The following is a 13,147-nucleotide window of genomic DNA, read 5'->3' as shown; positions in this document are numbered from 1 at the left end:
CCTCCTGTTTCAACATGACTGGATTAGTGAACGAAGCAAGATCCAGAAAAACATAGATGAGTGTGGAAGAGTTTGGTTGGCCTGCGGAGAATCCAGGATCATATGCACCCAAATGTCACAACAAGCACATTTCTTACTTTCTGTGCGTACTAAGAAATGTGCATCTGGATACTGTAATTCTATATGTTTAAACACAATTAGAACATATTTGTTCGATGTCTGTCTTACATTGGCAGATTTTTCTGCACCAATAATTAAACAGATTCCTAGTTAGTGTTATGACTTACATGGTAAAAAAAAATCCTAATTCCAACTGTTTATCCTCAAGTTTTTAAAGGAACCAATCTAAAAAAAACATCCAATGGAAACATCTGCAGGCCCAGTACGACTGTTAGAGTTCAACAATAGACACATTTATTGAAGGTTTATGTTTGTCTTAGAATTGTTGGCATACCTCCTAAATAAATAGGGATAGAGAATAACCTGCCTGCTATTTGTCCATAATTTATTAATTTTATATCTTATAAAGGGCTCCACAGTGTTATATAGACCTACATGTTATCCGCCCACACACCCACACAGTTCCTCAAAAGTAAGGCATGCTTTGTGAGTCAAACTGACTTTCTCATGGACTGAAAAGGCAACTCTCTGAAGTCAAATTCTTGCAATTATTTATCCTTTTTGAGAGGATTTAGTAAAATCTAGGTCAGCACACAGTGTGTAGTGCAACCAATGCTTCTAAGATCTCCCCAGAAAGGCAGCAGGGTTTCTCAAAACACAAAACAATGAGCATGTAATTGAATCCTGCAGGATTAACAGAAGTGTTATCTGCTTTAGTTTGTTTAGGAAGGAGGACTAGATTAAAAAGATGTACATCCACAATCTCCTCCTCTGATTCACTGTCTAGATGCTGATCATCTTAAAGGTCTGGTAAGCATTTCATCGAAATTCACTAACAAAGCAATTAGAAAGAAATTAGCTCAATTTTAAACCACAGTGGTCACAATAGTATCCCTACCCCTTCCTTTATTTTGTCACAAACATAAATAGATGACATTTGACTTTTATGTGGAAGACCAACACAGTGTGGTATACAACTGTGAAGTAGAAAGAAAATTATACATGACTAAAAACATTTTTTACAAATACAAAACTGAAAAGTGCGGTGTGCAAAAGTATTCACCCCCCCTGGGTCAATATTTTGTGGAGCCACCTTTTGCTGCAGTTTCAGCTGCTAGTCTTTGAGGGTTTGTCTCTCCCAGCTTTGCAGTTCTAGTGACCTGAAATAGTCAGTAGATATGTAGGGAGGCGGAACACTTCTTTAAAAAGAAAGAAATTACAACTAGCATATTTTATGATTTTCTTTCAGCTTTCAGTCTTCCTTTAAAACACGACCTTTTTTCAGTCTGGTCACTTTCTAATCTGACCTTGAAGAAGGACAGAGAGGGAAGATAAAGAGAGCTTCTGCAAAAATCTGTCATTCACAAGAACAAAACCAAAGAAACATTTTCAAAAAATCCTTTCAGTAAGTTGAAGGCTGCTGTTACAATGTCACATCTATTTCGGAAAAGATGTGACAGAAGTCCCACTGACATGAACCTGCTGGACCATACAGGTGTTGGAGTAAGAGACAAGGACCACAGCAACTGAGATCCTACAGTCCCATTGGAAAGGTTTGCCCTTCTTTACAGCTGATGCTTGATGAGATGATTTGAAACAGGTGAGCAGAACCAGAGAAAAGGAGAAGACAGCCGAGGAAATCCACAACCAGCCAATGATTATGATAATTATCTTTTACAGGAGACTATCCGAATTTGCTATTCAGCAGAATCCTTCAGTCCACCTCGATAAACAAAAGTTTCACCTTTCATACTGTCCAGCATTAAAAGTTGCAGCAAGGTTCTGCTTCATGTTTCATATTGCATGTGCAAACTTTCCTCCTCCTATATAATCAGCACATTATTAGTCAGACAATGGAAAGGCAGTAGCCATAAAATTACACAAACTGAAATTATGAAAATAAATTTGACTAATGGAAACTCACCAATTAAAAAAAAAAAAAAACTACATTTTTTTTGATAAAAAGTCCTTGCGCTATTTTTGATACGGTTTCTTGATTGCATCAAAATAGATGGACATTGCAAAACTGCGATAGAAACTCATCACACGAGTCGCATGATCAACAACCAGATTTTACTACTGATGAAAACAACAAAGGTGAATGGATTGTTTTTTTTTTTGTTTGTTTGTGTTGTTTCTGTTTTTTTGACAGTGTGCAGCTGGCTCCACCAGAGCTCTTCCAGCATCACACAGTTCATAAAAAGTAGAATAAGATGCAGACGTCTCCTCTGATGGATAATGGGTGACCATTCTCTCACAGTCTCCCACGGAATAGCTGCCAATACACTACAACCGGACAACAGAGAAGGCACAGTTTGTAAAACATTCTTAGTATTACCTTACAAACATCAATATACACCAACATGGATTTATACCACACAAAATGAATATGTACTACAGAGAACTGTCACACCCTCACGGCTGTGTGCAGGAATGTGTGTGTGGTTCCAGCTTCACTTCATCAGAGAGCAGATTCCCTGAAGCAGCCAACAGATTGTTTTCTCACTCACCAGTGGAAATCAGGCTTCAAGTTCATTCTTCCATTTGAGAATAAACTTTTACCCACCTGCATCTGTCCGCCGCCTTCCTCTGTGGATGAGGGGACAGGGTGTTGTTGTAGACTTGCACAAATGTCAACATCTAAAGCAATAATATATGCCTGTGTCTAAAGAGCTGGATAAATTCAAGATCTAAACTTGTAGCATTTTACCGCAATTAATTCAAAATATAAAGGTTATTTATTCTTGTATAAATAACTTTTGTATTTTGTAAAAGGCTAAACAACAACAACAACAATAATAATAATAATAATAACAATAATAATAATAATAATAATAATAAAATCAAAGACAAGTTTCAGTTACATATCCCTATTCTAGCCCTAACAAAGGGTCTTTATTTGGTCTAAAGGATAAAAGTATGCAACCTTTTAAACGAGGCTTTAAAGGGTCACAGTCAGCTTCTCATTAGGATCTTTGACCTTAATACGTCCAAAAAATGCTTCAGTTTTGAAACAGCCACACTGAAAAGTGATTAGTGAAAGCTCCTTATTTTGCAACCCTCCAAAACCAAAGACACTCAACACTGACCAGCCTTTAATCCACCAACACTCAACACTCTAGCTCCTCCCCTTTTCCAACTTTAATAAATGCTTTGGTGTCAGGATGTTTGCTTCACACTGCCATCATGTTCCTTTACCAGCTGCTCAACTTTTTCTTTGCAGCCTCCAAAAAGGAGGAGGACTCCAAGTATGACCTGTCCCTGTACAAGCGTGGAGACTTGCTGGAGGTGCCCCGGACGCTATTCACACATTTTGGTATTTACCTGGGTGACAACCGGGTGGCTCATCTCATTCCAGACATCCTGCCTGCCATCACTAAAGATAAATCTGCAATAGCCAAGATGGTGACAAACAACCGCCTGTTGATGGGCGTCGTCACCAAGGTGGCCAGCGTCAGAGTGGACTCTGTGGTGGACTTTGCGTATGGCTCTGACATCCTGATCAACCACATGGACAAAGTGTGCAGCCAGCCTCCTCTGGATGGGGATGATGTGGCACGAAGGGCTGAGAAGCTGCTGGGATCCGTCACCTACAGCTTGCTGTGGTACAACTGTGAACATTATGTCATGTACTGCAGATACGGCATGGCCATCAGCTACCAGACATACCAGGTACATCCAGTTTTACATTCAAATTCAAAAACACTTTATTAATCCCAAAGGGAAATTAAATGTTGTTGTAACTCATCAATTTAGATTCTTCAAAGAGTTATTGAAGATGGTGATGGCTGTTGGCAGGGAAGATGTTCTGCCAAGTCTAACAAGCTAAGGCAACGCTTTTAGAACTAAATCTTTAATTTAAGTAAATATTTGGGGTTTGAAACATTTTCTGAATCAGGCTGCTGACTTAAAGAAATTACCAAAAGGTGATTTAGGAAAAAAAAAAAAAAGAAATCACTTTTGGGAAAAAAAAATTACTTAGGCCAATATTTGAGGAAGATGACAATATTTAGACTGGTCGAACCACAATACTGCTTATGAAACAGATATTTTTTGGACACATTTTGAAATTTATATTAACTTGTGTTTTTTGATATTGGCAATGTGGTTTGCTACTCCCTGAAATCTCCCGCAAATATGAATTGATCCTGTTTGTAATCATCTTACATGTGTCTTTATGTTTGCATTCGGGAAATTAATTTGCCAAAAATATTCTTGCAAAAGGTCCAAGAAGCTTTGCTATTCAGCTCAATTTATTTACACAGAAGATCATCACTGTTAATATCATAAGGCTCCAGTATCCAGTTTCTACACAGAAATAGAAAATCAAAACTATCCAACTTGTTTAAAACGTCTTCTCTGTTAGGATCACCCTGCTTATTGCTTTGACTCAGTGACTTGACAGTAATCCTACCATGTCATGCGCCAATTCAAATACAGACTGATGTCAAATGTCCTCATGGTCACTGGATTCACATTTCACAATACGTACATGCTTTAAATCTGACTCACTAACATGTCCTAGTGCGGCTATGTTAGTTAAAGTGAAATGAACTGAAATCATTCATGATGCAAGTAGCTCCATCTAGTGTTAATCCATGTCCCATCATAGTCAGCCTGACCTCCACTGCTTCTCCCCAGCACTCACCCCATGTGATCTCCATGTCTCCTGTTTTGCACAGTTCTGCACCTCGGTACGTAAGATCGTGTTCAGCAGGATGAGCGCCTACCTGACGGCACTGTGCGGCGTGAGCTTCATGCTGTACCTGAGCTGCGTCACGCCGCTGACAGTCCTCCTCACCGCGCTCATCTCCTTCACCATCTGGATGGCTTCATAGGCTCATCGTGTGAAATAGACTATAAATGATGTCCAGCAAAATCTAAACAATATGCATCAGGAACTCCTGGTTATAATTTTTTGCTTGCTATTACAGCAGGGATAGAGGTTTATTCTACATTTGTTTGGACTTCAGTTGTTTTTTTTTACTGTTGTGTACTGACTGGATAATAATTTGCAATAAGAATTAGTACTGCTTTAAATGTATTTTGAATTAAATGTGTAAGTATTCAGCTCAAATGTTCATGGGTTTCAGGTCGCAGATTTTGGATTTCTTTCCATGAAATAAAGTCACAACAACTTTAGTACATGATGAAGGCTAATGGGAGGATCAGCAAAAGCACTTATTTTCAAAGTCAATAATCAAACATGTTTCAGGTTGTCATGAAGTATGTTGTTAAACTGCATTCTTCTGTGACGTGATTGTGGTAAATGTGAACAGAACGTGTCACATGCTTCCCGACTCTTCACTGAACATTATGTGCTGCATTGTTCTGGAACAATAATAAATTATCGATTACACGTGTTATTAATTACATAAGTGACGTGAAGCAAACTAGTCCACCTGTCTGAGCAGAGCCTGGGAGGCTGGGGTCGCTGCTGCACAAAATGTTGATCATCAACTCATCAAGAAACTGACAAGAGTCCATGAATGTGAGATAGATCACTGGTACTGAAAAGAAGTGTGGCTGTATTGATCAAAAAGGAAAATGTCAAAAATGTTTATTGGAAAGCTTGAGTTGTTGATCATTTTCACTGATATGGAAAAAAATTAGATGAGAATTTTTTCTAAATGGAAAAGAAAACCAATTCAGCAATTTTTCCCTCATATTGCTGCATAATAATTCTGCACAATTGCTTCCCAATAATTGTACACATACATACATTTTGCAAAGGAATCTACAACTCCACTTTTACTTTATCATGCATGTGGCACAAAAACCAGCACAATGTACCAAATCCACACAAATACAGGTCACATGTTTGATGCACATGGCACAGAGAAACAGTGCAGTGTGCACAGTGTGAGGCAGACACACACATACACACACACCCACACACCCCTACGTACTTACAGGATGTTTGGAAACAAAACACCTTATCTATGTTTTTTCTTTCCACAATTTTGCTAATGAAGAGGGAAAAAAAGAAAAAAGCTAAATAATTATAGTAAAACATTGTTTTAAAAACAAAGGAAAACATCAAAGTGAATGTGCTGCAGCAGGTGTCCTCAGTAGTACACTGATGGTACCAGTGTAATTTTGTTATGTTCTAAAAACATAATTATAAATAAAATAAATCTCATGTCTTACGTCCTATGGTCGTTACAGTACTTAAATTTTTTTTTAGTCAAACGTACAGTATGTTCACAATGACAACATCAAATCCTGAACATCCTTGTGAACCATTGAAACATGTTCAGGAAAATTAAAGAAAACCTTCATTTGAAAAATGAACCTGATTTTTCTAAGACAGGGATGGCAAAATCCTGAGTTAGGAGCAGTTAGGATTCAGCTGCATGGGAGCAGCGTTCCCTCTTCACGCAGCTTTAGTGGATATGAAACAGTTTGAAACACACAAGGACAGAATGTTTTTCATGAGTGTGTATGATTAACCTGAACAAGGAAACAGATGTAGGTGGAATGAAAGAGCACCAGCTTAACTTGACATTTTACATAATCCTTTTAACCTCATCATTTAAGTGTTGACTGTTGACATTCACTGGAGACAGCCTGTCCTCCTGTGGTCACAATCATTACTGACTCATATCCAGCTATGACAAACCCTGAATTGCAATTATAAAGAGGTGAAGTTCTGACTATCATTGGATTTCTGAAAAATTCCATCATAGCGTGAGATTGATTAATAATCCAACTTAAACATCATATTTGTTGATTTGTAGTTACACATGTACAAACCGATGTTAATGAGGTTTGCCTGTATAATTCAACACTTACCATGAGGAACAGCGTTTATATTGATCCTAAAGAGGTTTACGTCTGGTCTTTACATCACCAGTTGCTTTAAGCAGAGTGCAGGTGCACTCTGCTGATGGTACCTACTGAGATTGGAAGGTAACTCAGTTTGGTGGCCTTCAAAATTGGAACCTAAGTTTCAGGGTGGATTTACAGACGGTAATTTCATTTTTTTTCATCTCGTCTGTGAAAATCAGATTTTCTGTTTCTGTAAGAGCGAAGGAGCAAAGCACAGGCCTCTGTCACTTGACTGAAACAACACCTGCTCAGCACACAAACATTCAAACAACGACTTTCATTAAAAGCATGATGCATCACTGACTACGTGGTAAAGATTTGTTTCACTCCCAAGTGCATTTTTACATACCTTTGCTTGCTACGAGGGCATAGTTTACTTTCAATATATTACCGTCATATTTAGTAAATTAGAATACTTTCTGAGGAGGCTAATTTGTCAAATTAAAAATATCTTTTGAAAACTGACAACCTTTAAACAGATATTAAACATACATTTCATGAAGCTCACATTTCTGTAATAAAAATGGTTTTATTGGTCTGATGTCATGTTATCATTTTAAATGTTATGTTTCAATAACTAAGTGGAAAATCATCATAATTAACATAACTAAAGGCTTTCAGACATCGCTCTGGGTGTGTAATTAATCTATATAATGTGTTTCACTTAGTGATAGTTCTTGAAATAAATTGACTTTTCAACAATATTCTAATTTATTGAATCGGTCTGTAATTTTGTGTCATGGAAAGAATATTATACAAATAGGTTTTCACTTTTTTTTTTTTTTACAAATATTTAAAAATACAGTAAGTAGTGCAGGTGATTTCAGCCTCGCTCAGCTAACCTCAGGCACATCTTTCAGAAATATTTTTTGATTAGCATTCTGAAGGCAATGTAGTATTTTCCTATTACTTCCCAGTAATGTGCTTCTTTATGTTAGCTGACCAAATAAAATCCAAAGGAAAATAAACTGAAGTTTCCGGTGAACAACACAACCTTCAAAAACATTTCACATTACTAAAGTACTACACTGATTGGCACAATTGTTGAAAGCAAAAAGACCTTCACAAAAATGTCTTACTGTTGCAAAAGTTATTGATGGCAGATTATAGAAGAAACAAATAAGTCATTTTTATTAAAAAACACATAAAACGGGGCGTGCCGTGGTGGCGTAGGGGATAGCGCGACCCATGTTTGGAGGCCTTGAGTCCTCGACTCGGCCGTCGCGGGTTCGACTCCTGGACCCGACGACATTTGCCGCATGTCTTCCCCCCTCTCCTTTCCTGTCAGCCTACTTTCATATAAGGGACACTAGAGCCACAAAAAGACCCCCTGGAGGGGTAACCCCCACCACCACCACATTAAACACTCCAATTGGTTAAACATTTAAAGCTATGAGTCAAATTTACACTAATCACAAATGTGTCAGAAATTACAGCAAACTTCTACAATACACAAGAAAAAGAAAAGAGAAATGTTTTAAATATTTCAAATTGTCAAAAAGAAGGTTTTCTGTGAGCAAAGCAATACTAGACAAGATGTGAAGTTTTCACCTGATGAAGGTTACCATAACTCACAAACTGAGACACAAACTGAGTCACAGCTCTTAGTTTGCAGCACAGATAAAATGAAACTCATCATGATCAGACTTGATGAACCAGAGATGGTCTCCTTCTTTCTCCATGTTTTGACGGTAACTTTCTCATCATTAGAGGAATCTTCCATGTCTTTTGGTCTTCAGGTTTCAATGTCAAAAGCAAAGTATTTTCATCTCTCGTCCTCAGAGCTCTCTACAAGGACATTGTTGCCTCTTGTGCTATATCCTAACAACTTTTCAACTCCCTTCGTAACAAGAAATCCAAGGTCCCATCACAGGCAAAAATCCTCTTGACTTGGTGTTCAGTTAAAATGGTTTGTAAAGTCAGTTTGAAGTCGTCTCTCTGGGATCGATCTACCTCCAACCAAGTTGAAAAGCAAACTGAGAATTCTTGTATCTCTATGAACATTTATGACATCACTGATGAGAACACAGAGGTTCTCATTAACATGATGATGTCAAACAACCTGTGTCAGGTTTATGTTTGTTTTAATTGCTATGGAGACACAAGGAGTTATGAATGGGGTGAGATTACTGTCAATTAAAAATGTATGCATAGACATCTAAATTAGTAAATGTTAGTCAATAAATGTGCAGAAATTTAAGTTTTGTATTTGTCTTGTTTTCCAACTCATACATGCATGTAAAAATGGGATATTGTACATATGAGGATACTCATGAACAAATTTAAATAGTTATGGACAATCCATGAAGAGCACAGAGATCCAATAACAGAACACCACTCTGGTTTAGATCAGGGTGGCCGATCCTCCCAACCACACCCCTCCAGGTCTGCAACAGCAATATGACTAACTTTAAACACTTATAAGCAGAAGCTGAAAATAGCTTTTACTTCTCTTTGTTACTTTTCAATGAAAGTAAAATATATATAATATAGAAGAAAGAAAAAAAATGTAATTTGCAATATTAAAAAACATATAAAACACTCCAATTAGTTAAACATTTAAAGCTGTGAGTCAAATTTACACTAATCACAAATGTGTCAGAAATTACAGCAAACTTCTACAATACACAAGAAAAAGAAAAGAGAAATGTTTTAAATATTTCAAATTGTCAAAAAAAAAAGGTTTTCTGTGAGCAAAGCAATACTAGACAAGATGTGAAGTTTTCACTTTATGGTTACCATAACTCACAAACTAAGTTGCAGCTCTTAGTTTACAGCACAGATAAAATGAAACTCATCATGATCAGACTTGATGAACCAGAGATGGTCTCCTTCTTTCTCCATGGCTCCACTGGTGTCACAGTTTTCTTTTGGTTTGTCGTGGCCCCAGTGTTTAAACTCTACAGCACTGTCATCAACCCAGAACCAGTAATGGAGGGAAGAGGTGCAGTGAAGGCAGAGCCATACGAAGGGACTGTTGGCTTTCTCAACCTCCAGTTCAGCAAAGGTCTGCATCTGATTATCCAAGATGGAGGCCAGCTCTTTGTGGTTATGTCTGAAGGTTATGTATGTATGGTTATGCTTCTTTCCAGATCCTGTTTTGGTCAATCAGTGAAAAATGTTCATCTTAGAAAGAAACATAAACCTGTTTGATATGACAGAAAGTCAAGCAACTCCATATAGGATATAATGCAAACAGCACAGTCAGAGATGCAATAAGTTTATAGCAGGTGTGTGAATGATCTAATGGTCTGACTGTTGATTGAAGCAATACACATTATTAGCAAAAATATAGGGCCCCAAAACCAAATTTCGCTTAGGTCCCCATGGACTATTGGGCCGGCCCTGTTCTGACATCATAGAAGTCAACTCACCATCGGAACTGCATCTCGCAATTTGAACTGCTGTTTGTCACATAAATTCGAACAACAGTCACCCACAAGTAGGTGAAGGATGAACCCCAACACACAGGCACCAAGATAGGAGCCCGAAAGTATGCCCACTCCTTCTCTGCTCCTCTCACCATAGTCAACTCAGCAGAGCTTGATCCAAAGTCCCCAGGTTCCACTTCCTCAGTGGAAGATGTGATGGTGGGATTGAGGAGGTTTTCGAAGTACTCTGCCCAAGTCATTCTCCATGGCCTCTGTGAACTTCTCCCACACCCAAGTTTTTACCTCATCGACCACCCGAGCTGCATGCCGCTTGGACTGTCAGTACCCATCAGCTGCTTCTGGGGTCTGACAACTTGACACTATCCCTCCCTTCTGGTGATTTTAGGGTTTCCCCCAAAACAGACACTGACAACATTGTGGCCACAACTCCGATAAGTATCAGTTGTCCACACATCAGATATGTTTAAAGGCTGCTAGTATCAGAAGTTGCTGTTTTTCACCAGCAAATGACTGAGGACAGACGGTACAACCGAGTTCCAGTTTTACAGGAATTTCAAGGACTGGGTCAGGAATCACAGAATATCTTAAATCGTCTACTGTCTGACCATGGAAGTATCACGGTCATCACATCAGTTTCTTTGAAAAGCATTTTGTCTTTATGTTGGGTTTGCAGGTTTCAAAACATTCTGCAATTTCACATACTGTATTACAGTCCAGAAGAGTAGTTGCATTGTCCTCTCACTGTTTCTTTGGTAGGGGAATGACAGGACCAAGGTTACAAATAATACATGAAGACTTCTAATGTTGTTCACAATAGTCAGCTGTGTACAGCTCACAGTCTGTGTTAATGACATATTGGGTCAGATAGTGCAACATATAAAACAAAAAGACTCCTGGCTTGTCCCGATGTACTACATCCTTCATCTCCAGTGTTTCATTTATTTCATTCTGAACTTCAAAGACTTCATCTGGGGGAAAATATCTTCCTGAATGGTGGATTGCTGTAAAGAAAAACCTTGGAAACAATGACGTCTCTGTAAAAAGTCTAGATACTGAGCCACAAACCTTCAGGTAATACTCAAGTTCATAATGCTATGTGTTGTGGCATTCATCCAACAGTTGAAGAATGAGTTGGAAAATTTACAAAAGTACATGGTTGGCTCAAGATTCGCATCCACACTGTTGAAATCATCTGTCATTTTGAATTTCATCTTCTGTGTTTTCTTCTGCTGAAGAGGATTCTTCTGATGATGAATCCTCAGAGATTTCTTCAAAATTTGTCACAATTTGGTTTCACATTCAGGTCCGTTATGTTTTTGGGAAGACTGGTAAAGACATTTTTTTGTAATATCTGTGTTGGCAAAGAGTTAACTGTGGTAGTAAAGGTAGCTCACTAAAACTATGAGCAAGCAAACACATCCAGGTTCATTTGGTCATGAGGAAAATTGACACTTTCAAAAGCAATAAAGTCTTCTGATGCCTTTACTGTCAAATCCATAGTTGTGGTTTTGATGGCAACTTTCTCATCCTTAGAGGAATCTTCCATGTCCTTTTGGTCTTCAGGGTTCAATGTCAGAAGCAAAGTATTTTGATCTCTCATCCTCAGAGCTCTCTACTAAAACATTGTTGCCTCTTGTGCTATATCCTAACAACTTTTCAACTCCCTTCGTAACAAGAAATCCAAGGTCCCATCACAGGCAAAAATCCTCTTGACTTGGTGTTCAGTTAAAATGGTTTGTAAAGTCAGTTTGAAGTCGTCTCTCTGGGATCGATCTACCTCCAACCAAGTTGAAAAGCAAACTGAGAATTCTTGTATCTCTTTGAACATTTATGACATCATTGATGAGAACATAGAGGTTCTCATGGATACGATGATGTCAAAACCTGTGTCAGGTTCTTGTTTGTTTTAGTTGCTATGGAAACACAAGGAGTTATTTATGAGGTAAGATTACTGTCAATTAAAAATGCATGTGTAGACATCTAAATTAGTAAATGTTAGTCAATAAATGTGCATAAGTTTTAGTTTTGTACTTGTCCACTTTTCCCACTCATACATACATGTAAAAATCTGAGAGCTGTGTGTGTCTGACACCCTGGACGAGAAAACCAAAAGAAAGAGAATGCGATGAATGACTGTTGCAAAACCTGTTGATCTATGTGTTTAAGGTTCTTTCTTTTAGTATTTCAATAAATAATATAAAAATTCAAAGCTATATAAGTAAATGCATGAATAAATGAGCCAGAAAAGGGTAGAGTGCCTTCTCTGGGTCAAGGAGGATGTCCTGTCCCAAGTGGAGGAGTTGAAGTATCTCAGGATCTTTTTCAGGAATGAAGGAAAAATGGAGCTGGAGATCGACTGGCGGATTGGTGCAGCCTGTGCAGTGGAGCGGTGATGTGCTGATCTGTCTTGGTGAAGAGAGAGCTGAGTCAAAAAGCGAGGCTCTCGATTTACCGGTTGATCAACGTTCCTACATTCATCTACGGTCATGTTTATATTTACAAATGTTTAAAAAATCAAAAATAAAAAGATTTAAAATATGAAATAATTATTGTGTAGAATAAAAAATAGTAGAAAATATTACATTAAATAGTAAAGGTTTTATATAATATTTTCTACTGCCTCTGGCTGTGGCTCCACCTGCATTTCTAAACTTTTGAAACTTCCTGGGAGCCAACTGGAGGTTTTTCAGCATGTAGCCTGGTGATAACCAGTTCCTTGTTCTAAAGAACTGGTAAATATTATATAATGAAAATACAGTATGATATTTACAATTAGACGCTACATCACTCCAATAATATAAAAT

At 37.9% G+C, this 13,147-nt stretch overlaps 1 protein-coding gene across 1 annotated transcript; it reads left to right on the top strand.

The window, feature by feature from the left end:
• The first annotated feature begins 3,301 nt into the window (after nucleotides 1-3,301).
• On the top strand, nucleotides 3,302-6,269 carry LOC116719317 (lecithin retinol acyltransferase). Its single transcript, XM_032561804.1, has 2 exons — nucleotides 3,302-3,792; nucleotides 4,803-6,269. The coding sequence occupies exons 1-2, from the start codon at nucleotides 3,307-3,309 to the stop codon at nucleotides 4,956-4,958; spliced, it is 642 nt and encodes a 213-aa protein (XP_032417695.1). The 5' UTR covers nucleotides 3,302-3,306; the 3' UTR covers nucleotides 4,959-6,269.
• Nucleotides 6,270-13,147: the final 6,878 nt, after the last annotated feature.

Source organism: Xiphophorus hellerii, chromosome 5 (genome assembly GCF_003331165.1).
Source record: "Xiphophorus hellerii strain 12219 chromosome 5, Xiphophorus_hellerii-4.1, whole genome shotgun sequence".
Lineage (NCBI taxonomy): Eukaryota > Metazoa > Chordata > Actinopteri > Cyprinodontiformes > Poeciliidae > Xiphophorus > Xiphophorus hellerii.
This window is presented reverse-complemented; position numbering and strand designations above follow the sequence as displayed.